Below are 27,871 nucleotides of genomic sequence, written 5' to 3' on the forward strand. Positions count from 1 at the left end.
ATCAGTGGAGTGCCAGGAAAAAGTCAGCGGAGTGCCACGTATACAGAGCAGGCAGGGGCATACCAATCATAGGGGTTCAGAGGATTAACAGTAGAGGTGGGTGTATCAGGAAGATCAGGGAGGTACATATCAGGAGCAGCAGCACGTGCCTCAGCATAAGGAACAATGCGAAACTTAGGACGAGTGTAAAGCTTGCAAGAAGAAGAGTAGAGGTGGCACAGCAGGAGAGCAGCAGAGGTGGGCAGAGCAGGAGCAGCAGAGGTGGGCAAAGCAGGAGCAGCAGAGTGGGCAAAGCAGGAGCAGCAGAGCGTGCCTGAGCGTAGGAACAGAGCGAAACCTACGACGAGTGCGGAGCTTACCAGCAAAAGCGAGGTGGGCACAGCAGGAGCAACAGAGGTGGGCATAAGAGGAGCAGCAGAGGTGGGCAGAGAGGAGCAGTAGAGGGGGCAGAGCAGGAGCAGCAGAGGTGGGCATAGGAGGAGTAGCAGAAAGGAGCATATCAGGAGCATAAGAGGTGGGCATAGGAGGAGTAGCAGGAAGGAGCATATCAGCAACATAAAAGGTGGGCATAGGAGGAGTAGCAGAAAGGAGCATATCAGGAACATAAGAGGTGGGCATAGGAGGAGTAGCAGGAAGGAGCATATCAGGAACATAAGAGGTGGGCATAGGAGGAGTAGCAGGGAGGGGCATATCAGGAACATAAGAGGTGGGCATAGGAGGAGTAGCAGAAAGGAGCATATCAGGAACATAAGAGGTGGGCATAGGAGGAGTAGCAGGAAGGAGCATATCAGGAACAATAAGAGGTGGGCATAGGAGGAGTAGCAGGGAGGAGCATATCAGGAACATAAGAGGTGGGCATAGGAGGAGTAGCAGGAAGGAGCATATCAGGAACATAAGAGGTGGGCATAGGAGGAGTAGCAGAAAGGAGCATATCAGGAACATAAGAGGTGGGCATAGGAGGAGTAGCAGGGAGGGGCAATATCAGGAACATAAGAGGTGGGCATAGGAGGAGTAGCAGAAAGGAGCATATCAGGAACATAAGAGGTGGGCATAGGAGGAGTAGCAGAGAGGAGCATATCAGGAACATAAGAGGTGGGCATAGGAGGAGTAGCAGGGAGGAGCATATCAGGAACATAAGAGGTGGGCATAGGAGGAGTAGCAGGGAGGGGCATATCAGGAGCAGCAGGGGGGTCAGAGCAGGAGCAGCAGAAGGGGGCATAGCGCGGGCAGCAGAGAGGGCCATGGCAGGAGTAGCAGAAAGGGGGCATAATAGGAACAGCATAGATGGGCATAGCAGAAGTAGCAGGGAAGGCCATAGCAGGAGCAGTAGGGAGTATGCGTGTTTGCATGAGTGGGCGTGTGTATATGTTTCTGAGTATGTATGTGCATGTTTGTTTAGATGTGTATGTGAGTGTGTCCATGAGTGTGTGAGGTCTTAACTCCAGATGTGAGGACGTGTGCAGGAGGTCTGGACGGTGTGCAGGACGTTCTGGACGTCCCGAAGCAGAGCTGGGCTTTGGCTCACACAGATCTGTGGAGAGAAACATTTGTGTCAGACACTGATGCTGCAAACAGGGCTCACACACAGCAAACCCAGAGAGGACAACAAAAGGAGCCTAAATGATAAAACTGTAGACACCAAAATGCTTCTTATGTTTGTTCCTAAAAATTTAAGTTTATGCCAAAAGCTGAATGTGCATGGCAAAAGTTCATTACTATTACAATGTTTTAAAGTCAGCAGTTTAAAGCAGCTCTTTGCACACATGTTATATTAGAAGATACGTTTTTTTAATAACCCCAAATGCATGTGAATGTTTTGAAATAATACACTGGTAGTTTTCTAATTTTTTTAATACTTGGCCTCTCAGTGGTGTAAACAGTGTCTGCAGTACTAGATCAACAGTGGTTTTTGATCAACAGTATTTTGATTGATTTATTTAAGTCATATGTATTACCCTGAACTAATAGTGAATTTGTCATGTTTTTAAGGTCGACTATATTTGTAGAGCGAAGGCATGTTACACATGTTACAATGCTTTTATGCACAAAGGTACCCAATTTGTGAGTGCATCGCTATTTCAACATACACATATTTCATCTGACACACTGTGTGGACCTCAAGTGTCCTGTACAACACTTTATTCTCACCCACTGAAGGCAACAATGCAAAAAGCAGCAGGTGAAAACATATGGTCTTCTGGGAGTCTAAGGTTAAATCCAGAAGGTTAATAGATTTTTAATTTTTTTTTTATTTTTTGAAAGGACAAAATATTGAATAACGCACAAAATCTGGTATTTTCAAATGACAGAACACAAAATTTGCAAAACAAAATCACATCTGAAGGAGTATTGTAAGAAACACAAATGTTCACATGTAGTACAATGTAGTACTGTATTGTGAAATAACAATACAATACAATTTCTTTAAAAAGTTACTAGAGTAAATACAGTAGTCTGCTGTATTTCATTACTGAGTACTTCCAGCCTCTGTGGCCTATACACACAGCCTGATCATTTTCATTTAGTATGAAAAGGAAATCATAAATGCACAAGGGCGAACATTTATTTGAATAAACTCACTGCAAACTGATCTGGGTTTTGTTAAAATGTCATTTTGATATATTGGTTGTTTTCTGTGTAATACCCCATAAGGACTAAGTCAACATGGAAAGTCACAAACCTCACGGTCAGGCCTCAATATTTAGATAGCCCCATGTCTCCGCTTTGAGACGCCGTTTTGGATTTACATGAGAGCACGACTGGTTGCGGAGTTACGCTGCTGGAAAGTCCGCAACCCGCTCTATCGGCGACGATACGATCCGACGCTATAGGGTTAAACTAACTCGCGCTTGTTTATACGTGTGCAGCGCCCATGATGTGACCTAGGGTCAGGTGTAATCTGACTTTGTCCTGTATATTAGTCGTGTGACTGGATGGATGACGGGACGTGGTCTACCCAAAATGCCTTCGCGATGGACGTAATGAACACCCCTGCCATAAGGACTAACGTGAACATGGAAAGTCACAAACCTCACGTGTTTTTCTCCCAGAAGTCTCGCAGTCAGAGTCAGGAGGCGGTCAGTAGAAGTCTGGGTGAAGTCTGGGTCCCAAAGTGATGTCTTTTCCGATGAAATCGTCAAATGAAGTTCACAAGTGCAGGTTTTGGCGCAGCCGAGGTTTGCAAAGTTTGCAGTGAGGCGCTTGGCAACAACAACCACAACATAAACAGGACGCATGTGCGTACTGACGTCAGCACGCGCGCATCTCTGCGTGACCTATAACCGGGTTGGATGAAATACTCTATTTTGTTAATTAAGTAAAAGTTCACATACAGGAGCAAAGAAAGTACCTGTTTCAGATGTACTTAAAGAGTAAGAAGTAAGTTTGCTCATATTTTGAGGTCCTGTAAGGTTTCAAAATGTATTGACTGAAGATTTGTGCTGAATTTTGCTCAATAGAAACGACTGTTTTTATTTGTATATCTTTTGTAATTCCTCCAGGTACTACAGACACAAGTGGTTTCCTCTACTGACGAATTTATTGACATCCATCTTGCACATGAATCCAAATAAATACACTCGTGAAAACTAAAGAAACACATAGACAGAACAATAATTAACTTAATGAAAAATAAAGACATTCGACAATTACCCTTTGAAAATAAAATGCGGTAGACAAACTAACCTCGTTGGCTGTATACCGAGAGGGATTAACTGAGATATCTTCTTTCTTCTTAAATGTATTCTGAAACTGCAACCCAATCGTCTGCTTTTAATCATGCCACTTTTCTCATTTAGCTGAGATCGCTTCTTCTGCGCAACTAGCATTGCTTCACATGTACACAGACCTTAAACTGCGCCCTCTAGTGACACTCCACAAAATTACACCTAAATAATATAAAACATATGAAAACTAAAAAGTGGCAGTTACATCTTTGTTTGCTCAAACTATGAACGTGTTAAAAATAAACCCTGAGCCTTTTTAGCAGGTCTCAAACAATAAGAAAGAATACTTTTACTTTTCAGCCCAAAAATGTAATGCAGAGCCGCAAGTACAGATACTGCTCTTAAATAAAGTGAAGTAAAAGTAAAAAGAGTATACTTTAAATTAAACCTAAGTAAAGTACAGATACCTAAAAGTACAGTACTTTACTACTTTTACTCTGTTAGGTTCCACTAGTGTATATAACCCACAGCCTGTTAAAAATGATCTATAGCTCTTTTTACCAACGCAGCATCATAGGCCGACCTGTCTTGATGTCGGGACAGCAAACTCTCTGCGACAATTTGCTGAATGCCCCTCTCTGTTCAAAGTCCACTAGCCTAAAATACCCAGGTGAAATTAATAAATGTGTTAGATTTCTAATGTGGTCTGTTGATCCTATTTTTCAAACAAAGATGATCTAAGTTCCCTGTACACAACCTACTGACAGATTGTACTTTGCTCCAGTAGGCCCAGGTGACAGCTGTGCAGACACCTGATCTAATGTCCTCTTGTGCTGTGGACACCTGTGCAGACACATGTCCCACAGTGGAATAAATATGATCAGGATACAGAAGGTTTGTATGCAGTCATTCTGGGGTAGGTTATATTTGCTAAACTGACAGAAATACTGGGCTATTAAATGAACTGTTTGAAGGCAACATCTAATTTACAATTTGCACGAGACCAAACATCAATCATTTACAAGGTAAGAGTGATGCAGGAGAGCAAGAACCCTTTACAGAATGTGGTGCTCCAACAGTGGTGTTACTTAATATGGGTGTAGACCTGGTAACTAATCTAGCATTTGGAGGAAATGAAAAAAGACAATTTTTGAACACAAATATATCAATTTTAAGAGAGAAAATACAAACAGAAACCATGTACAATCAATGTACAAACATTTTGTACAAGACAATATCATTATCAGCAGATTATATTTGACAGAGTCAGGTAGAGCAACTCAGCACCATCAAATAATCCATGAATCCATTACATTTTGAACACATCCAAACTAATGACAGCAATGACACAACTCCAGTTTGCTGTGGTGAGAGACGCTGTGCAGACAGATCCTGTTTGTGGTTTAAGTGGTGCCTGAACTATACTCTACTGATAGGCAGCCAACACAAAAAATATATTTTAAAAAATAATAATAATCAAACTGTTGAATGCATTACATTTTGACTTGATGCCCATCCCCCATCCCATAACTTTCAATTTTCATTACTATCCCAGCAAATAAGTTAAATCCTTCCTTTAGAGCAAAACAGATGAACAAAAATAACAGTAGAGCACTTTGCTGTCTTTCATTTAAGAACACATGATCCCAGCGCATCGTTCAGTCATCCAGTGTAACTCTGCCTGACCTTGATATGTTTCATTCTAATGCCACTTCTCGCTGTAGTGGGACTTGCTGGGCCCTCCACTTGACCCCTTGACTCTGTCTGGCACAGTGCTGACACAGAGGCATTAATGGCTTGGATGTTCTCCCTACCAGCACCCGGTGCGGTGAATTTGACAAATGCTCACTTCTATGTACTGTTTTGAAGTACCTGGCCGACGAAGGGTACTCCTCAGTGCAGCCACTGAAATGGGACAGGCCTACGCCACGGAGCGTACTGTCTGTGCGCTTACATTACATAGTTTATGTTACGTCGCCTAGCAGCCATAACGGTTGTTGACTCATGACCTAGACGTGTAAAATGGACACTGAAATATTTAGTTTTATTTTTAATTCTTTATTATTTCATGGAAGAAGAGTCAAGGTGTTGTTGTCACAGGTGTTTATTTCTGTTTAGAATGAATGTAGTAAGGAATTAATCTTTCCCTTTGAATATCAATAGGCAAATATAAAGTTATAGGTGATTTCTTCCCAGTTACAGCTACTTCATAACTTTAACAAAATATCCCTTGTTAAAAAATAATAACAGAGACAGAAACCAATATAAATTTTACATTCATTGTCTATAAACCAGAGAACACTGATTAGTTGTACATAAAGTGGGATATTGCAGTTTAACGATTCGGTATTTGGGCCAGCTTTAATTTGATCTGTGGCTAAACCACTTTAATACCAGTCGAGGGTGCTGTTTACCTTCTATGCCGTGTGCCAGTTCATTTCATCTTATTATTGTAAGATATTTTCTAGCGTGCAGCACTACCACTCAAACTGGTATCTTGATTTACTAATGCTAAGGACACGTGCCCACCAGGGGGCGCACACCTATGGAATGCACCAGAACTCATGAAGATGTTGTGACTTTATGTTTCAATCTCTTGGTCCTCTTTGACGCTTACACCAGAAACAAACACTCTTACATTATTCTTATTATTGCAATAATCATTTCTAATGATAATAATGTCTTCTTATTGTCTAGCAATAACTGCACATTCCTTTATTCCATGTAACTCCTCCTTTTTAATCATCAAACACACGGCCTGTACAGATCTTTATTCAGATTTAACAGTTTCATGTTGCACTGTTGTAGATGAGGTAAACCAGCACGAACATTTGAATGTGTATTGCGCAACGGACTCCATTTTCGTCTCTTTTTTGTGTAGGCTCGGTGCATGATGGGATATAGCAGTGCGTGAAGTGTGCATGGATGCACGCTTCGGTTACGTCTGATCTGATGGAAATGCTGGAAAGGGCAAAGGGCATGGCAGGTTTGTCGGGCGCATTCAGTCGGGTGCATTGAAATGGGACAGCCCTTGTCGCGCCAGAAATTAACTGCCCTTTGACGCACACTTCCAATGGTGAATCTAAGGCCATTTTGGCGAATTGAGACACGGCCTACGTTTAACAGGGACGCCATATTGGCAGTAGGGAATTAGGGGTAATAAATGGCACTGAGTCCTCTGTTGATGTTTTTTAGTCTTTAAATTAAATTGTTGACAATGATTTATCTTAAAAGTAATCAAAGTAAACATGAGTGACCCTTATCTGGGACAGGTGTAATTTTAAAGAGTATAAAACGTAGATTTCGCCTTAACTCTGTGATATCTGGACATCTGGTTTACTTTTCACTTTCTTATATCAAAAAGGTTCCCTGGAGATGTTTCTGAAAATGTACTTTATTATGTATTATGTATGTACATGTACCTATAAACTGATACTGACAGTTTATATAGAGTGTGAAATAGATAAAACAGTAAAAACATGATGTGCTCTCTCTAATGTGCACATGTTGTAGCCTGTTAGCAGCTAACTCACTCATGTCCATGTAATAAACACAAAAAACTAATTTAGCTTTAGTTTGTGAGTTTATTTTCTACAACAGACATTTCTAAGCAGGCGGCGGACAGCGAGTTACACATCATCACACACTCATTCTCCAACACTAATGTTTTATAGACCTACATGCACCTGTTGCTTCTCTTAAAACTGAATATTTTTTATAGACATTTTGGCGGTTACAACAGCAACACAGATTCTTATGTTGAAAAAAACTCAATAATTAGTTTCCTTTGAGAGAAAACAAAGAGATTTTATTTCACAAATTTCTCATTGCTGTTCATTGGCTGGAAGTTCAGTTCTCGGCCCCTGGTGGTGGGGGACCCGAATCTGCAACACAAAACATGAGCTACTGTAGAAGGGACAAACATAATCTTCTTACACATGTATACAAGAATAATATTTGTTTCACGGCCAATAGAACTCAATTTCTATTCTTTTTTTTTTTTTTTTTTTTGACTGAAAACGAGTTATGCACAGTAGTTTGAATATAGCCGGTTAGCCTCTGTCGTGCCTTTGAACTGTTGCAATTTTTCCATAATGACCTGCAAAAGACAGTAACGCTAACGCTGTTGGAGCGTGTTTGGCCCAACTTAACATTTTAAGTTAATCAGACGTAAAAATATTAAGTTTTATCTACCTTTACCTCCCAGTTGCGGCTCAGATTTCCCTGTTGTAATATTCAGGAACTCATCTCCAGGTATTACTATGAAAACAGACAGAAAATGTAAAAAATAATTTACACAAGCTACAGGCACCAAAAATATGGATTCATGATTAAGTCAAAAGTTACAAACCAAATTGTGTTTATGCAACTTCATTTTATAGAGACCAGTGTTTTAAGGTTGAACTTGATGAACATTGTAACACACAGAAAGTACTATTATTTTGTGAAAATGTTTGTCTTGTACTACAACATAACTTTAAATCTGTCTATCTACATAAATACAAGCAGCTGATATCTCCAGTCTACAGGTCAGATCTGCGGAAATGCAACCTCAATAAAAATGCATGTTTTAAGCAATAAAAACACTTAAATTAATCAAACAGATACATGTGGCTAGCATGGCTAGCAACGCCCTTCGAGACAACTGTTGTTGTGATTTTGGGCGTTACAAAAATAAATGAATTGAATTGAATTGAATTGATTTACCGGTCAATCTACGTTCCTACCCTCACCTATGGTCATGAGCTGTGGGTAATGACCAAAAGGACAAGATCGCGGATACAAGCGGCTGAAATGGGCTTCCTCCGCAGAGTGGCCGGGCGCACCCTTAGGGATAGGGTGAGGAGCTCAGTCACACGGGAGGAGCTCGGAGTAGAGCCGCTGCTCCTACACGTTGAGAGGAACCAGTTGAGGTGGCTCGGGCATCTGCTTAGGATGCCTCCTGGACGCCTCCCTAGGGAGGTGTTCTGGGCATGTCCCACCGGGAGGAGGCCCCGGGGAAGACCCAGGACACGCTGGAGGGACTATGTCTCTCGGCTGGCCTGGGCACACCTTGGGGTCCCACCGGAGGAGCTGGAGGACGTGTCCGGGGTGAGGGAAGTCTGGGAGTCCCTGCTTAGACTGCTGCCCCCGCGACCCGGCCCCGGATAAGCGGAAGAAAATGGATGGATGGATGGATGTATTCTTACCTTCATCATTTCCAATCATGACCCCATCCGCCATGATGTGGAGCACCAAAACGGTTAGCATGAGCAGGCCAATAAGTTGCACCTTCATGGTCCAGCTGAATCAAAACTAACCTCAGCCTCAGCAAAAAAGTGGAGCTGAACAGACTTACAAACGAGCTGTAGTCAATGCGTCGCTTTAAATAGACTATGTCTGCCATGGAAATGAACTCGCCAGACCAGATTCCAGGTTTGTCAGAATATACGTGGCACGTGAACAGTCTGGTTTGCATTTTTTGCACTCTTCAAAAAAATGACAGAGATAGGATCCTTTTTTACTGGGTGCAATGAAGATATGACAAAATGAAGAGGCCTGGTGAAAACAATAATACAAAAAACATTATAGAGTTAGTAGGCTAAAGGTTATTTTAGGAATCAAGTTTGCAGAGTTAAAAAAACATACTTTTGGCAACACTTACAGCATTAACAGTGACTGTCCCAGCAGCAGCACAGACGTGAGTCTGGAGGCTGCATCTCCACAGTGATACTGTGACTGGGCATGTTTAATTTGGCTTTAAGTTTGCCGCGCTTTGGCTTCGGACTGGAGTCATGTGCTTCCAGGCAAACAAATAAATATCAACAACAATAAAAACAGTGAATATTTAATACAAGTTGTACAGACACCTAAATATTGTTATTTACAGTGAACCTAGATCATTAATGAAAGTGCAAGCACTAAACAATAAAACACAGTGTTAAAATGACGTGATGGCAACACATTCAGAGTAAAACACTACATGGTTAGATAAAAGTGTAGTTATGCTAACATCGGAGCTATTTTTGACTCTATAGACGAAAGAATGTTGACTTAACTTCAGCAGTAGCCAACAAGTAGATGCAAATTTACTTTAAGTAAAAGATAGAATGTGCAGTATGTAACTTTTCTGGTGGAGGGTTTGGCGCCTAATTGACCGAAAACAGGAAGGTTTAGTCTGATTATGTGTCAGACAGTGAGAAAAAACAAAACAAAAAAACATGTATCTTTTTATATAACGTATTAATGTGGTTTCAGCTGTACATAGTAAAAAGAGGTTATGTCTTAGAGGTCGTATTTTTGTCTTTATTATTATATTTTGCGCAGGAGAAGGAAATAAATCTCAAATACAGTGAATGACTCTGAGTGAGTGTTGTTTGTTCGGTTTTGTGGGGATTAATCATTATAATAAATACACTGGAAATAATTAAATGTTGAGTCGATGCCACTATGTAAATAATACATGTTGTTTTTTTTGTTTTGTTTTTTTTCTCACTGTCTGACACATAATCAGACTAAACCTTCCTGTTTTCGGTCAATTAGGATTACCAAAATTATTTATATTTCCTAAATGCCAGAATAATGAGAGAAGACAATTAGACAATTTTAGACAATTTTTCATTATTTTCTTCAAAGTCATACATTTGCATACAGTGAAATGTCATGTCTTCTTCTGATAAGTTTAATGACAACTTTTGAGTTAATTTGAGACACATTTGTGGATATATTTGAAGACACACCTCAAACGCACTGCTTCTTTGGAAAGTCAAAATAAATCAGCCAAGATATCAGGATGTGTCTGTTTGTGTAGTGTACGGAAAATTACATCTAGAGTCGTCTCTGTTGTTCATGGACAAAAAACACTCACTCAGAGTCATTCACTGTATTTGAGATTTATTCCCGTCTCCTGCACATAAGAACACAATCTCTAAGACCATAACTTAACTCTTTCTACTATGTACATGACACGTGCTGACAGCAAAACAACATGGTGGTCTCACACATGGTCCAATGACAAACGCACAAAATATGATCTGAATATGAAGCATTATGAAGGACTTTGGGCACTAATACAAACACTGGTACATGGATTTCAACTTTCACTGTTGTTCTATATTCTAAACACAGCGGTCAAGTCTGCTATTGTCCTACTACATTTTAATATTTAAGTTGTACGCATTTACAACTGTGCTTTCTGTGGGGTAGTATCAGAGGAGTATTGGTTGTTTAGTAAAATAGTTTATTAAAAGTCCTATATTATTATACGAAATTGACTCTTTTGAGCTTTAAGTCATGTTATAATGCTGTTATCTCCTCAAAAACATACCTGGAGTTGAGTTTTCTTTCATTCACACATGTTTGAGTAACTCTATTATTAGTCTGTCTACGTCTCCAAAGCTCAAAATGCTCAGTTCCACCTTGTGATGTCATGACGTAGCAGTTTTCACATTAACAGCCACCTTTTAGCTTTTGTTGGGTAGAGATTGGGAATTGCAGGGCTGAAATCATCCAAATGATTCGAGTGAAGGTGTGTGAAGTTTAAAAACACAGTGGAGCACTTCCTGTATTACCACATGATGACATCACAAGGTGGAACAGAGTGTTTAAAGTGTTGAAGAGTGTCTAAATATTCAATTCAATTCAATTCATTTATTTTTGTAACGCCCAAAATCACAACAACAGTTGTCTCGAAGGGCGTTCATGTTTTGGTTGATGGGGGAAACCGGAGTACCCGGAGGAAACCCATCCAGACACGGGGAGAAACATGAAAAACTCCACACAGAAAGGCCTGGTGACCCGGGGATCGAACCAACCTTCTTGCTGTGAGACATGAGTGAAGGCACTCAGTCACCGTGCCGCCAAGACACAAAAAACAAAACAACAGGAAGAATCAGACACAACAGGAAAAATCAGACACAACAGGAAAAATCAGACACAACAGGAAAAATCAGACACAACAGGAAAAATCAGACAACATAAGAAATCGGCCAGGCGAGGGGGAGGAAGACCAGACGAGGAGGAGGAGAGCCGGGCGATTCAGGGTTTCTGTGTTAAACATGTGAGAATGAAACAAAACAAAACTCCAGGTTTGTTTGTGATGAGGAAACAACATTATAACACGTAGTTAATCTGGCTGAATCATTCTTAATTAAGTACTTGTTCATTATGTAATTATTATTATTAAAGAGCTTGTACCTGATTGTTTTCCCATGTATTTGAACAGCTTTCCTCAGTACAGATATATTGCGTGAGTAACTCTTGACGTCAAAATATGTACGCTGTGGGCTGTCTGCGTCTAATTATAAAGCGTTCGAGAATCAGGAAGTGTGGTGTTAGCATCCTAGTTGTTGCGGTGAATAGTTAGAATAATCAGAATGCATGTAGTAAGTGGGGAATAACTCTGGACCCTTGCAAACGATAAAAATCTGGTACAGCGCCTTTAAAATTTGGATTAGCCTGGTTTGGTAATAGTTTATTAGCTCATGTTATAAAGTCTTGCACTTGTTTAGTTTGTCCTTGTCCTTATATATAGAAAAATCAACTCCATAGTGTTATTTTTAGAGCGTATATATGCCATGTTTGCTTGGGTTTAAACTTGAGTCTCCCCCAGGACCCCATAGCACCCTCTAGTGGCCTCACACTTGTATGTACTCAGCTATTGAAACAGGCTATACCTTTAAATCTGGGTTGAGACATTACTAATTCAGTCTAGAGTCTAAAGTCTAAATTACATATAGTTTTATATTTTACATTTGGACAATATCACAGTATCAAAGTGTTTATTAGAGGAAACTTCGATCAACAGCGACTCTAATCAAAGTATTTAAAGGTGCAGTGTGTAACAGCTGAATTATAATGGCAGTGATTACAAAGGATTCACTTGACACAGAGCTGAACACAAATAAAACAATAAAAAGTGGGGCATTATTTACTTTAATGTATGTTTAGTCTTAGTAGGCAGTTCTATGATTAAATATGTGAAGCTTTCAACACTGTATAATGTATATTTCTCTGTATTTTTTATATATCAGTCTGGTCACCACTCCCTCCTTTGCATCTCAAGCCAGAACCAAACATATTCGTCCAATCAGATTTGTTTATTTCAGTGAAACAAAGAAGCTCATTGGTCATCTATCGTTTACAAATAAAATCACATTTCTCACCTCGGATTAACAGTTTAATGCTTCGCTCATTTATTCAGCAGAAATCTGTGATGTTTTTCTGTCCACTGTGTTATATTTTTTCCTTTTTTTTCCCTCATTAGCAGCCATATTTGTTTTGCTATGGAGGGACCATGCTTGTCCCTGATTGGCTAATCCACCTCTCAATCAGGATCATCTGAACTCAGGGAGATTCACCAGTGACCAGGCTCACATCTTCATAAAGTACTTTAATAGTCTGATATTTTGTGTTTAGCTCAGAGTTGACACCTTTTGTTGCTCTTTTGTTGTTCTGCTTTTGTATGTGACACTTGGTTGCTGTGCCGATAAATTGATATTAAGCCTCTATTGGTCAGTTCCTTGATAGATGAGTTTGATTAAAGTAAACATTAAACATATAGCTATATCCAACTGTACACTGCACCTTTAAACAGCATCCAGAAATCCTTTACATGTCAGTGGTGATGGTGTCATTTCACACAAAAACCCAAACATAAAAACACAATTATTTAGATAAGTTGTTTGTGAATTGCAGTTGTCAGCCTAAAACAGTCCCGTACATCAGTGGAGTTTGGAGGAAGGCAAAGGAAAAGTGTTCAGAAATGATCACAAAATGCAAAAATATATCAAAAAGAACAGAAATATATCTCAATTTGGTTATCCCAATCTGATGTTCTCAAATGGTGGGTCAATTCAGATGAGATTATAAGCAAGCCTGAATCATTTTAACTGTGCACTAAAACCTTTGCCTTCCCCTACCCATAAGCCAAACTCCACCAAAAATAAAACATTTATCAACCAACAATACCAAAACAAAAGTATTATGGCTACGACAACAATCAAGCTAACAGTCTTAGGGCAGTTAGGCACATATTTCAATGACACACTGAGAGATTGAGAAAAAACTACAAAAACTACAAACATGGCCGCCACGATGAGACGTGAGTAGAGTTGACGGTAAACGATGGTGGATGTGTTAGATTCCATGGAAACCCCTAAGGCTTTCCTTCAAAATACAAACATTTATTTATTTACTTTACACTTTTAAAGGGAAAACTGCTGGTATCACTTAAGAATGTGACAGTGTGGTGTGGTTTTTGTACAAGATGTTACATAGAATACACAAGTGTACACATTGTACATCCGTGGTGCAAGTTGGAACGATATTTTGGTGTGTTTTGGTGCGATAGACTTCAAGGCCATGTGTTTAGATCATAGACTGTGTATATAAATGGATATACGTAACGTGCTAGTTGTTCCAAACAGGAAGTGAGCATGAGTGCACTTCAGGCTCCATCAACTCTGGCTCCAATTCACTCTACACTGAAAAATTGTCACCCCTCTTTTTGTAACTGCTGCTGTCACACTCGTCATTTTAGTCTTGAAATGTTCGTATCAACTACATCTACATCCTGGTGTTTTTATTTCGCTATTGTGTCCGTAACCCAAGAAATGGACATTAAAAACAGACGCATCAGGCGCATTCTTTCCCCGAGGAGCTAGTGTTAGCAACAGGTTTGATTGACAGCGTTGCTAAGTGCCTGTTCCTTGCTAAACCAGCAGTGCGGGTGGGAAGGGATGTTACCTTCAACAGCCTCGCTTTGGATTGGCTCTTTGGCTGCTATGATACTCACGGTCAGAATTCCAAATATGTGACTCTGCTCCAAATTCACTATTCCCTATAACTGCTCTAGCCTCGATGAGCTTCATTTGACTGGAGCTGAACGCTGTGGTGACGTCACACTCACTTAGTCCACTTCTTTACACAGTCTATTGTTTAGATGAGTGGCGCACACAGTTTGCTAACAACTTTCTATCTCATTCATTTTAGCAATACAAGAAAATAAAACATATTTTTGATGTTTGGAAACAGAAAGAAAAGCTTATGCACGTATCTTTAAGATCAATCTGCTAATTTCATTTCCCAAAGTTAAAGATGCACTCTGGGACTTTTCTGGTGCAGAGGGTCCGTCACCTGCTTGGAGACGCCATAGCTTTGATTTGAAGTGTCCACATTATGGAATTAACTTTATATCACCATGAACACAATAGGTGACAGTTAGATCTATGGAGAGGCGAGCCTGGTAACAGTAATAATGTATGTTTTTCAAGGAATTTGCTAATTAACACAGCTGGATAAATCAATTAAATGCCATACTGTGGAGCTTTCTAGGCAACGCAATATCATCTCCATGGAAACAACCAGGTGGTAGACTGTGCCCCAGAAAAGTTACGTAGTATTTGGTCTAGCTGACAGTGTAGTTTTATGCTATGCCAATTTTCAACATTAATCAATATGCAAAAAAAAAAAATGAATAAAAAAACCAAAAAACAACTCAAAATGGTCTTGAGTGTTTATCGTCTGTGATGTTTGGTGGCTAATGCTAACTCCTCAAATAAAAACGTACCATCTTTAGAACAGAAACACTGGATGGGTCTATTGATTCTTCTAAACAAAGCATCCATATGTTTTGTACAGTACTTCTTCGTTGTTGCATTCGACTCTTCGGATGTCAAGAGGTTGTCTGCTACATGACGCTGCTGGGGAAATTAAAAGCATTTATGAAGATTATAATTCATTTGTGATGGCTGACTTTTGCAAACGACTCAGACTGGTCCCAAATGTTTCTATCTTTCATTTTTCCTTCTCACCTCCACAAACTGCACGTCACTTTTGAAGCCATCTGGGGTGGTAGGACAGTTTGAAGTTGTGAGTGTGCTGTGTCCTGCGTTAAACACTAGAATCAATTTTTCAGTCGTGTTCTCCATGTACATCTTTTCGATATATTAGCTTCCGCGCAGAGTTTAGGAGCTACCGCCACCTGTTGTTGTCGTTTGTGGAATACATTCAATGACACGTTTTGGTTTAACTATAGATCGGAAGTTCTGATTGTAATTTTGAACTCAGAATATTATACAAAAGTTACTATAGTCTCCATGAAGTTGTTGTTGCTTTTGCTTGGATTTTTTCATAGTATAGCATTAAACATATCTATTGTTATATAAACAAGCAAGCAGGTGAGGCAAAATGTCAAGTTACAGGTAAGATCTGCGGAGAGGCGACCCCACTCACAGTAAGAATGATGTTGTTCGTGTGTGTTTTTGACCAATAACTACACGGCCACATTTTGATATAGTGTTTTTCCACCTTCAAGCCTCTCAAAGCGCTTTACAGTCAGTAGATATATTAAATCTCATACTGTGTAACATCCAAAGCAATAACATCTCCACAGGGACAAATAGGTGGCATACCATCCACTTGAAAAGTTACATAGTGCACCTTTAAGCTCCAACTTAATTAACAAAGCCCGATTGGAGAGAAAGTGACAGTATATCTCTACATGTGGGTACATTGGTTTAATTAACAAAAATGTTCCGTAGACCACGCTACTGTGCTATACCAAACTGTACATTACATCATTTTTTAAAAACGCCGAAAAGCCAACCTCTTACTAGTAACTGGACCACGTTTACAATGTCACAACGGTCTCATTCTATGCTTTACTACTCCTAAGACCGCCGCACTAAGGACCGCAAGATCACACAAACAAGGCAACCCGCTAAACGTTTTCAGAACAGAAGGATTCAAACATGGAGTATGGCTCCAACATGTGGGTCATGTTCTATGGGCAGTGACACAGGGAAGAACACTGTGCTTGTTAGCTTAACTTTAGAGGAGACATATTATGTAAAATCAACTATTGTGAGTTTGTAAGTTATAATGTTGATCACTCGGAGTTGTATTGTGAGATTCATGCATATTTGAGTAATCCTGTATTGTGTATTTGAAGTGTGAAATTCTGTTTTCTCCTGCCACCTATCCCCGCCCACAGCCTCGTACAGATTTTAGGTCATAAAATGTCTGATTAAGTTGCAGGTTTAGTTCTAAATACATAGAAAAACATATCGTCTTTAAAGGTCACCTTTTGTGTTGATTTAGCTATTCTTAAGCAAATTAGCATTGATGTTTGACCAATATGGAATGAAAAATTGGTAAAAGTAATTCAGTCATTATTTCTGTGAATACAAAATGACCGTTTTCCAGTAGTTGGTGCAATACTGGCCGAAATAAGCTGTGTAAATAAGAGTAAAGGCAAATTTGGGCACTGAAGGTGTATGAAGTCTTTGATTTTGCGAAGGGGTTTCGGACTAAAACATGTATCACTTCTTGGTTAGCCACCCAATGACATCACCAGGTGAACCAGGGCATTTTGAGAGACACTGATTTTGCAGGATTACCCAAACATGCAGGTATATGATTGATGGAGAAAAAACATTATTCCACTCGCTCACATAAGGTGAATTAGCATAATATGTGACCTTTAATCCTAATTTTCGTACTTCTAGAAAGCTATCTTGTACAATATGACAAAGACTTATTGTAGCAGTAGTTCATGACAGGATACAAAAGAACAGTCAAAGTTGAGGCTGTAAAAACAGACTAGAATAAGAATAATTTCAGAACGCTTCAGAAACTGCAGTGCTGGCTATATCCCAGTCCTCCTTCACGTATCGTCCATGTAGCAAAGTCACTACAGGATTTGACTTGTCTCTGCTAGCTGTGCGTCCCTGCCCTCCCCTCTGGCCTCTGATTGGTGTTTGTAAAGGTCACATGGCATAAGAGGGAGGGGCTGACCCGAGTCCATCAGCACGGACTCGTAGGGCGGGGCCTCCTCCATGGGGTAGGAAAGGGAGGTGATGTGCTGTCCCCAGAGGCAGTGGGGGGTGGGGGAGAACCAGGAAGTGCTGGCTGAGCTGTCTGTGCTGGTGCTGTGGTGGGTGTGGTTAGGCTCCTCCCCATGCCCCGCCTCTTCTTGGCATGGGTCCAATAGGGAGTAAGGAGGAGGGTCATCTGTGGGGATGTAGATCTCGGTCGCACCAGGGCCGACGCACTCTTCATAACTGCAAAACAGAAATGTGTTGGTGAAAAGAAGACGATGTTAAGTCGTGTTTCTGCTACTCATGTGTTCTCTGTTGCTACGATAGACTGTATATCTAGAAGGAGACAGCTAGGCCGCGATTTGGCTCGATCGACCCTGGCACCAATTCACTTTCTATTGAAAAATGGCGGCCTATCACTTGACCACTGATCACTATATCAATCAGGCACCTTCTTCCCTGAGTTTCTCTCCCTTAGCCTTAGTAACAGATATGATTGACAGCTATTGAGCCTGGATCTCTTAAAATAACTGGATAGGATATTGCTAGCTTAGACCTGTTGTGAGTTTGATCTAGTGGCCACTCCATTGGTACTGCAGCGAAAAAATCCTCTCCAGCTCAGAAACCATTTTTCCCACAGAGAGTGTAATCACAAACTGCTCGTGTTCTCCTCAACGGGCATTTACAGCTTTCAAAAAGGACGGATTATGTAGCGATTTTGCCTAATTTCAGATCAACTTTTTTCAGTCCAAAATCCTTCAGTTGCCTTAAAAACAGCTTCAGAATTTTTAGCGTTGGCTTGTTCTGCTGCGCCGTAGCTACTCACATGGTACGTGCCTTTGAGCTTGACCCCTTCACTTAAACGGGTGCCATGTTTAGACTGCTGCCCCCGCGACCCGGCACCGGATAAGGGGAAGAAAATGGATGGATGGATGAATGGGAGGCCATGTTTAGGCCCTGTGGCTTGCAATCGTGCCTCGTTGCGCTTGCACCCAGCTAAACCAGCAGTGTCGGTGCGAAGGAGCGAGAACCTTCAACAACCTCGCTCCTGATTGGCTCTTTGGTTGCACACATTCCAAATATGGGTCTTGGTTGCAGCTTCGATTGGCTGTCACACATCACACTCATTCTACACAGTCTATATTTGCTACTCAAACAGATTTGACCATTCTCAACTTTAAGTCCAAATGTTGTGACGTCATGTGCATAACCTGTAGTCGAGTCAAAATTTGTATACTAACGCCTGACAAATATCTTTAATACAATACAGTTACATTCATTGCATTAAAATACTGCTTGTCCCCTTGAAGCTGTGAGAACATGAGGTTTGGGGAACTTTCTTTGGGGGGGTCCATGTCTAAAGTCGCTGAGTTACAGTGGTAAACAGAAAGAACAGTCATCACTCTTTTTTTTTTTTCTTATATATATATATATATATATATATATATATATATATATATATATATATATATATATATATATATATATATATAATATAGTATAATCCAAATGTGAGAGACTACATGATAACTTTTTAAAGAGTATGCTTTTCCTTCAAGCATCAATTATACCATGAAACTATCAGTAGGCTGTTTATAGGTTTAAAGCCAATACATGTAACTTTTTAGCCAAAAACGTATATGATGGATTCAAAATATATATTCAAGTTATATTATGTTATCTCACTGTTCATTTTAAAGGTACTGTAATGTAATGTTCACTCTTTATTAGTCATTGCTATTAGTTATAGTCAGTTCACTATTTTATTTAGTCATTATATTCAATTATGTAAACTATGTAATCTGCACTAATGTTTGTTCTTGAGTCTTGCAGAAAATGTCTTTTGAAAGTGCAGGATCCCACGGGAAGAAGGTCACTGTGAAACTGAAACAGAAACATCATGGGATGTTTTGTGCGAAGGGAACCACTAGGTGACGAATCTCATACCAAAAAGGTTGGGGAAATACGGTGTATTTCTGTGGATGCAGAGGCAAGATCTCTCCGCCTGCTGAGGCTAAAGTGAGAGATACCACACTAATCACTCGTACCAACCTGTTGTTGTTGTATTCCAGCGATAGAGACCTCCCTAGGAGTTAAAAGCTGGACTAAATTTGAGGAAATAAAAATGGGAAATAAAACTACAAAATTGACACCAAAAGATAGACTGAAAAGTCGTGCACGCAAAATAAATAATAAAAATATCCTGAAAAATGTACACAGTTAGATTTGTGGGTAACAAAATATAAATTTGAAGGCTAGTTAAAATCTTCTAAAATAATGGAGCTCCAAAATAAAATACTAAATAAAATACTAAATAAAATACTAAATGAAATACAAGAAAAATGCAAAAATAAAGAATATGATATGTGTAAACTATCTATACTATACTATACTATACTATACTATACTATACTATACTATACTATACTATACTATACTATACTATACTATACTATACTATACTATACTATACTATACTATACTATACTATACTATCATTTGGAAAGATGGTGGGAATTGGCACAAGCCAGAGAAAAAGGCCAACCAGAGGCAAAGCGTAAGCAACAAATTATGCTTAATACAAAGGAGGAAGATGATTTCACCACTGTAATAGCGGCTCAGCCAGAAACACCAGTACAGCAGGCTCAAGCCGAGATAGAGGGAGCAGTAGCGGGAGAGGAGCAACAAGCGCCCCCGCCCCCATATCACCCGTATCAAGAGGCAACAGAGCTATTACACCAGATGAAAACTACACAAACTAGAAGTGAGGCAAAAGCTAAAGCTGAAAAAATTGAATTTAGTAAAACCATGGGAGCTAACCCTGTGGTCATTTACTTATGAACAGCCTAATGAAGCATCCAAGCAGGAACAAACTTTCATTATTCCTACTGCCCCCATGATAAGTAGTACAGAGGTTTGGAAATACTGTCCCATGATGACGAACAACTCCTAGTTAGGTTGACAGCATTAAAAACAAGGATCCAAAATAGATTCACTAGGAGAGCAAATTATATGGAAATAAACAGAACTAAACAAAAAGAGGATGAAGATTTTGAGGAGTTTAAACACAGACTTACAAAAGTGTTTAAAGTACATAGTGGACTTGAAGATGAAGCTGGCAATGAAAATTCTGCATACAGACAGCAATTAAAGAATGCTTTGCACGCTAATTCTACCACAAGAATTCGTAATTGGATTGACAAGCATTATATAAATTTTGCTACAGGGGCACTGGACCAATATGTAGATCATGCAATGCATGCAGATAAAGTGATAAAAAACCACAGGAAGGAAAAATACTAGTTGATTTACAAGCTGCATTAGGGTGCGGACGCACCTTACCAAAAATTACTCTACTTTTTAGTTTAGTTTTACTTTAGTTTGTTTATTATTGTGTCTTGCATACAAAGAATGCCGAGCCCTTAAATTCCACAGCTTATAAGACACCATTAACAAAAATACAATAGTCCAGAAGTGTGATACAACAAACAAAAACAAAAAGAAAACAAAACAAACAAAATCTACTAGTTAATGGGGTACAAATTTCTTTCTTGTGTGATACTGGTGTGTGTAAAACCACCATGAAAACTAAAGTCCCACATATGATACACCGTGGGGAGAGCAGCAAATGGGGAAATAACACATGTTTCACTGACAAAACCTGTCATGATACAAGATCCAAAGGGAAAGACAATAAAACTAGCTGTATTGTATTTGACAGCCCGTTAAATTTGTTGGGTCGTTATGCATTGGTAGCTTTAGGATTAGTCCTAATCCCAGATAACATACGTAACATACAAGTAAAAAGAATGCAAAAACTTCAAACCAACAACTTATATGTTATTCACCCAGATGATGAGGAAGAACTGTTTCCCTGAAATGCATTAGAACTTACACAAGAGGAAGAGGCCATATTAAGTGACATACCACAGTGTTTGTGGTCAAAAGGGCCATCTGATGTAGGTCTGATTAAAGGGGTAATACCAGTAACAATTAGACCCAAATCCGAATAATACAGACCTTGTGTGAAACAGTATAAATTAAAACCTGATGCTATAGAAAATGGCCATAAAGTGAGTAAAAATAAGCTTCAAAAATACAGTGAAATATTTAGGACATAGTTTAAGTGCTGGAGGCCGTACAATAATAGCAGGACGTAAAGAGGCTATACTTAAAGCACCAAAACCTCAAACAAAGAAACAAATGATGTCATTTCTAGGAGTAACTAATTACTGTAGACAATGGATATTAAGGCAATGTTCAAATATTAGGCAATTTAAAAAACTGTATAAATGTCATATTGTCATATTCTGTCCAGATATACCAAAAGAAAATCCTAATTAATGGTAGCAGTGGTTATATGTATACTTTTTTGTTGATAGAATGGTTCAGTGATGATGTACAGGAAAGATTATGGTGATTTTTGTGATAATAACATGAACAAGGAGAATAAGAATAACAAGAATAATGAATATATAATAATAATAATAATAAGAAGAATAATAATAAGAAGAAGAAAAAGAAAAAGTAGTTAATACTAAGAAGTAAAGTAAAAGGAAGCTGGATGAAATTTTTGTTCAAAGTTTGAATCAGAAGAACGGGGTGGGATTAAATAAGTGTACACTTCTTCCCACATCCTTTTTGAGAATGTTCAAATTTTTTTGTGGAAGATAATTTATTTTATGGACTGTAATGACATGTATTACATGATTTATGAACATACTCAAATAAAATTCAAATAAAATTCAAATTCAAATCACATAATTGTATTGAATTGGCAGAAGAGACTACTAAGTGTAGACCAAAAAGACATTAAAGGGACAAAATCATACAGGCTATGCAGTAGTCACAGACACAGAAATATTACAAGCAAAAGCGTTGCCCCATACTTATTCTGCTCAGGCTGCAGAATTAGTTGCATTAACTGAGGCATGTAAAAAATTTTATTTTTTATTTAACCTTTATTTAACCAGGAAGGTCCCATTGAGATTAAAAACCTCTTTTTCAAGAGGACATATAAACAAACAATGTTTAAATTGCATAGACCATGAAAAATTGCATAGATAGTAAACTTATGAAAGACAAAATATGTACAATATTTACAGACAGCACTTATGCTTACTCAACAGTGCACACATTTGCTAAATACTGGCAACACCAAGGAATGGTTACTTCTATAGGAAAACCTGTAGTACATGCTGAGTTATTAAAAGCTCTGAAAAAACTGCTAAAAAAGCAGCAGAAAATCTAGTGCATGTGGCTAGTCTAAAAATAGACCAGAAACTTGACATAGGACTGCTAAAAGACATCAGATGTGGTTAAAAAAGGGAGCTAAATTAAATGATGACCAGAAGGAAAACCTATTTTACCAAAAAATCTTTTAAAATATGCAGCAATTTTGACACATGGTGTCTCCCATGTATCAACAGTGGGGATGGTAAAGCATATAGGTCAAATATATACAACGTATGGATTTAATAATTATGCAAAAAAGTTTTGTAGAGCATGTCTCATATGTGCTAAACATAATCCACAAGGAAAGTTAAGACCAAAAAGAGGAAGTTTTCCAAAACCAAAATATCCATTTCAAGAAATACACATGGACTATATACAACTAAATAAACGTGAAGGAAAACAGTATTGTTTGGTAATAATAGATGCCTTCTCTAAATGGATAGAGTTATTTCCAACCAAAACCGCAGATGCGCTAACAGTAGCAAAAGCATTGTGCAAAGATATCATAACTAGATATGGAATACCAGAAATAATATGATCAGATAATGGAAGACATTTTGTAAATGAAGTAATCACAAACATAGGGCAATTATTCTGCATTAATTTAAAGAATCACTGCGCTTCTCACCCCCAAAGTGCAGGATTAGTAGAAAGAATGAATGGTACTATTAAAAACAGATTAAAAAAGTGTATGGAGGAAACTAAAAGACCATGGACACAGTGTTTAGACCTGGTAAAATTATACATTAATGTACTATGACAACAAAAGGTTGTAAAAAGGTGATACGTGTAAAATAACTTATGTTATTTACATGTTTATGCTCACTATGGCTGCAATAATGCTCACACTGGCATTTTGGTATGGGTTAGTACCTTTAAGATCTGTAAGACTGCCTGCTCCTTCAGTGACACCAATGCAAGCTGTGCATTCCTACGTTTATGTGGGAGATTCTATAGTGATGCATACATCCAATTTGACCAGTAAGTAAGTAAAAAAAAACAAACAGATAAATGCTCAAAAGAAAGACATTACAGGTTTGGAATTCAAATTTGCATACCAATTGGAACGATCACCACAATTACTATTCCTATAAGTAGTCTTACAGCTGGGAAAGATGCACAAAATGGAATAAAATATGCTAATGACTATTGGTACCTTACTAATGATATTCAAAACCAAGGGTGGGATACATTAGTAGCTGACCAGGATAATACATGGACACCGACACAGGCAAAAACTGACTGGGCAGGTAGGCAGGCAGAGCTCCTAACCTTAGCCAAAACCAAATCCAATCTACTGGTAACAATAAATAACATAAAGAATAATTTGACTAATAATGGTCAAGAATGTTGGATATTTTTGCTGAGAGCTCATGTATCAGGGATAGATCCTATTTACAAATTAATTATATGTGAAATGTTACAAACCCCTGAACCAGTTCTGAGTCCCAGGCTGCAAAGTAGCGGAATAAAAATTAAAGCAACAGTAACTTTTACTAAAGAACAAGTGTTCAATATGGCAACTGGTGTATCTGATTTTGGAAACAATAAGAGAACAGGCATCAAAGTACTTTAATAAAGACTGTATTGCTTGTACGGGACCCAGACCGCTTTTGAGAATGGTACCAACACCTCCTGAGTTAACAGTGCAATGTGTGGAGGATATCTTAACTAAAACAGCACCAGAGGCACTAACTAAACCTGAAAAACAGAAACCAATATTTGAGGCCAAATTGCCAAAAGGAAATTACACCTGTATCCAACGCTCAAATTCGGTAACGAATGTTTTAGGTAATATTGATGGAAATCTATGTGAAAAAAATCTGACTACAAATAAAGCACTACCCAGTGAGAAAATGCTTAGAGCAAATATGCCAAATGAATTTTCTGGAGTATGCGCTTTAGTTAATCTGATAATACCTATAGAAGTAATGTCAATAGAAAAAAAAAACTTAACAGCATTGATTGAACAACAATCTACTGAAAACCATGCGATTGGAGTGCCCAGAGGGGTTCCTGATAAATATAAATTAGCTAATTAAATTGCCACAGGATTTGAAAATATTCCTTTAATAGCCGCTATAATTCCAATCACTCCCAATAAAAAACGTAGACAGAATCAACTACATCCACTACAAAAATTGGGAAACTACACACAGGAGGGGTTTGAAGCAGTGCACGAGCAATTAAGCGCCACCTCACTTATGCCGCATAGCTGTTGACATGCTCCTGGCAGAACGGGGTGGAGTTTGTTCTGTTATTGGGGCCAGCTGTTGCGTGGTCATCCCTAACAATACCGCCGCAGACGGAAGCCTGACTAGAGCTATAGGCAGCCTTAGACGCTTAAAGGAGCAGTCTGGGTTGAGTACCCCCTTCTGGGATGACTGGCTAAGGGGGTTTGGGCGCTGCAGAGCACTGGTCTCATCGGTTCTAGTATCAATTGCTGTGTTTGTAGCTATTTTAACCTTGTGTGGATGCTGTTGTATTCCTTGTCTTCGTTCCCTGATCAATAGGTTAATAACCGCTGCCATCTCACCCGCACCTGAGGACAAAGGGGTGCAGATGTACCTATTGGAGGGCAGTGATGACGAGAACCCTGAAGGAGTACTTCCAAATCACAGTTCGATAAACAGGAGGGAATGATGGATTCAAAATATATATTCAAGTTATATTATGTTATCTCACTGTTCATTTTAAAGGTACTGTAATGTAATGTTCACTCTTTATTAGTCATTGCTATTAGTTATAGTCAGTTCACTATTTTATTTAGTCATTATATTCAATTATGTAAACTATGTAATCTGCACTAATGTTTGTTCTTGAGTCTTGCAGAAAATGTCTTTTGAAAGTGCAGGATCCCACGGGAAGAAGGTCACTGTGAAACTGAAACAGAAACATCATGGGATGTTTTGTGCGAAGGGAAAGAGTGACCTTGTGGAAATCAAAAACAAAATATATTTCTCTGTGAATTTCGTCATATGTTTTTACACTGCTTGCCCCTCCCCCCCCTTCAGATGTGTATGTAACTAGGGTTCCCTAATTTTAATAAAGAGGTGAAAGACGGTTTGGGCCCCAGAGAGGGTGGTGGTTTGTAACTGGGTTTTTTTGCCTCTCCGCTCTTTCTCCTCAATATTGAGACAAAATAATCTCTCTTGTCTTCTCTTCTCTTTTGAAGTCTAATATAGGTTGTGAACCTATCAGTATACCCAAGTAAAAGCACTTTTTTCCATGTTTGGTTGTTTTTATTGTCCTGAAAAAACTATAAAAACATGTGTCCTTACAATCCCTCCTGCTTGTTTCTATGGAAATGTTGTTTCTTTGCCTATAATATTCCACTGTGACATAAAACTTACATATCTACATGAAAAATATGGCTTTAACTTTACATTGAATCATGCAGGTGATGTGCCACCTCAAGAAAGTTGCACAACCTACCTTTAAAGAAAAACATAATCAACCCAAACCTTGCAACCATGAATTAGGAAAAAAGTTCAATTTAATAATAAAAAAAAAGTGTCCATGCAAGTTATAAATGTCACGTGGGTTAGATTGTTCTTAGGCTCTAGAATAATGTGATCCGGTTCTATGATGCTGTGCCCCACTGCAACCTGCCCCCCCGGTCTCCCCTGTCCTATACCTGTACTCCTGTCCCTCTGCTCTCCCCTGTCCTATACCTGTACTCCTGTCCCTCTGCTCTCCCCTGTCTTACCTGTACTCGTGCTCCTCGTCCTCCAGCTCTGTCCCGGGCCCGCCCGCCCTCACTCCCCGGGGAAGGTGCGTGGACAGCAGGTACAGGTAGACGCTCGCAGCCGTCACTATGGCCGCTAGTCCCACCAACGAGAGTCTAATCCAAACCTTAACCCTCGTGTCTGACTTTAAGACGCGGGAAATACCCCAGGAGCCGGGAAAGTCGACGTGGAGCTGCTCCGTTGGACGTCACCGGGCTCAGGCGGTGTCACTTACCGGTGTGCGGGCTCCACATGACGGCTGACATACCGTACGGGGCTCGGGTTCAGCGGAGGAGTCACATGGCACCAGCCGGACTTCCCTGAGGCTGTCTTGAGCTGCATTTGTCCCAGTCAGTCAAAAAATGTCCAAATATTACACACAATTACCAGAACTATGGACTTGACAGCGTGCAAAATCCATGGTGAGTCTGTACAAGTTCAATCTGGACTATTTTTAGTTCATTTCAGTGAACAGTTTGTTAAAAGTGGCTCCGCAGTTTCTATTCTGGACTTGCACTGTCACCAAACGGCCAGCAGAGGGAGGTGTGGCGCAGCAGTCAGGGACATCAGAGCGCTGCTAATGTACCAGGATAAAAATACATGAGGCTAATGATTCACAGTGTACTTTATTAAAACTATAAATGAATGAAAGAATTTTTTTTTCCAAAATTCAAGAAAATAAAACATTATGTTACAAGCCTAATGCCTAAGAGCAAAGGTGGATAATAGGATAAAAATGATACATCAGATGTAACGTTCAGACCTACAGACCTCACTTTGAGCATCACTACTTCAATTTTATCTCTGTGGAGTTTTTGCCAAGTCACGCTAAAATGAATAAATATTTAAAGACAAACCAGTGGACAGAGAGCTGCAGGTGGATGTCACTCACAACATCTTAATGCTTGTAATTATGTAGGCTTAGTAAACAAGTTTCAAATTGTTATAGCAAAAGTCAACATTTTTTGTCCTATTTACCTCACCTTGTTTTAGTTTTTAGCCTATTTAATCAAACTTAAATATATTCAAAGGCATTATATGCCTCTTTTTTCTTCTAAATTATTTTGGTGCATTATGGGTAATGTAACATGTGTATCCTTGGTAAATTAACCATCTTCTAACCAAACAGGACACATGCCAGAGTAGTGAGTGATGACCTCAAGGGTGTTGTGCAAACTATGGAATTACTTTTAACTAGTCACCTGGCAAATCCACACTATACACCTCTGTATTTTTAAACAGGATATTGGTCTGGACACCACTCCCTCGTCGTGCCTCGAGCCAGACAGTAGGCTACTGTGCAAACAGATTTGTTTATTTCAGCGATGCATGAAACAAAGTTGCTCATTGGTCACTTATCATTTTGAACACAAGGAAAACTCTCACCTCAAAGTTTATTGTGTTGCTCATTGAAACCCACCAAGACACAGAGAAACATGCAAAC

At 39.2% G+C, this 27,871-nt stretch overlaps 1 protein-coding gene and 1 long non-coding RNA gene across 3 annotated transcripts; both read right to left on the minus strand.

The window, feature by feature from the left end:
* Positions 1–7,399: 7,399 nt before the first annotated feature.
* On the minus strand, positions 7,400–8,993 carry LOC129456847 (uncharacterized). Its single transcript, XR_008648974.1, has 3 exons — positions 8,855–8,993; positions 7,860–7,925; positions 7,400–7,549 (listed from the first exon to the last, which is right to left on the minus strand). It is a non-coding gene; the product is annotated as an uncharacterized LOC129456847 (long non-coding RNA).
* Positions 8,994–16,862: 7,869 nt separating this feature from the next.
* LOC129456846 (protein BEAN1-like) lies at positions 16,863–26,932 on the minus strand. 2 transcript variants are annotated; one of them, XM_055227331.1, is made up of 2 exons: positions 26,663–26,932; positions 16,863–17,707 (listed from the first exon to the last, which is right to left on the minus strand). In XM_055227331.1, exons 1-2 carry the CDS (start codon positions 26,767–26,769, stop codon positions 17,338–17,340), a joined length of 477 nt encoding a protein of 158 aa, XP_055083306.1. In that variant the 5' UTR covers positions 26,770–26,932; the 3' UTR covers positions 16,863–17,337. The 2 variants fall into 2 exon arrangements, 1 of the variants encoding a protein (XP_055083306.1); XR_008648973.1 differs by lacking the exon at positions 26,663–26,932 and adding an exon at positions 26,409–26,488 and having other exon boundaries at positions 17,393–17,707.
* Positions 26,933–27,871: the final 939 nt, after the last annotated feature.

The sequence above is a fragment of the Periophthalmus magnuspinnatus genome, chromosome 15, assembly GCF_009829125.3.
Source record: "Periophthalmus magnuspinnatus isolate fPerMag1 chromosome 15, fPerMag1.2.pri, whole genome shotgun sequence".
NCBI classification, from domain to species: Eukaryota; Metazoa; Chordata; class Actinopteri; order Gobiiformes; family Gobiidae; genus Periophthalmus; species Periophthalmus magnuspinnatus.

Excerpts from the sequence above, each read along its gene's own strand:
- LOC129456846 (XM_055227331.1), bottom strand. The coding sequence starts at position 26,769 with ATGCAGCTCAAGACAGCCTCAGGGAAGTCCGGCTGGTGCCATGTGACT. Across the intron at positions 17,708-26,662 it reads CATGTGGAGCCCGCACACCG|TTATGAAGAGTGCGTCGGCC; the intron begins GTAAGTGACACC and ends TCTGTTTTGCAG.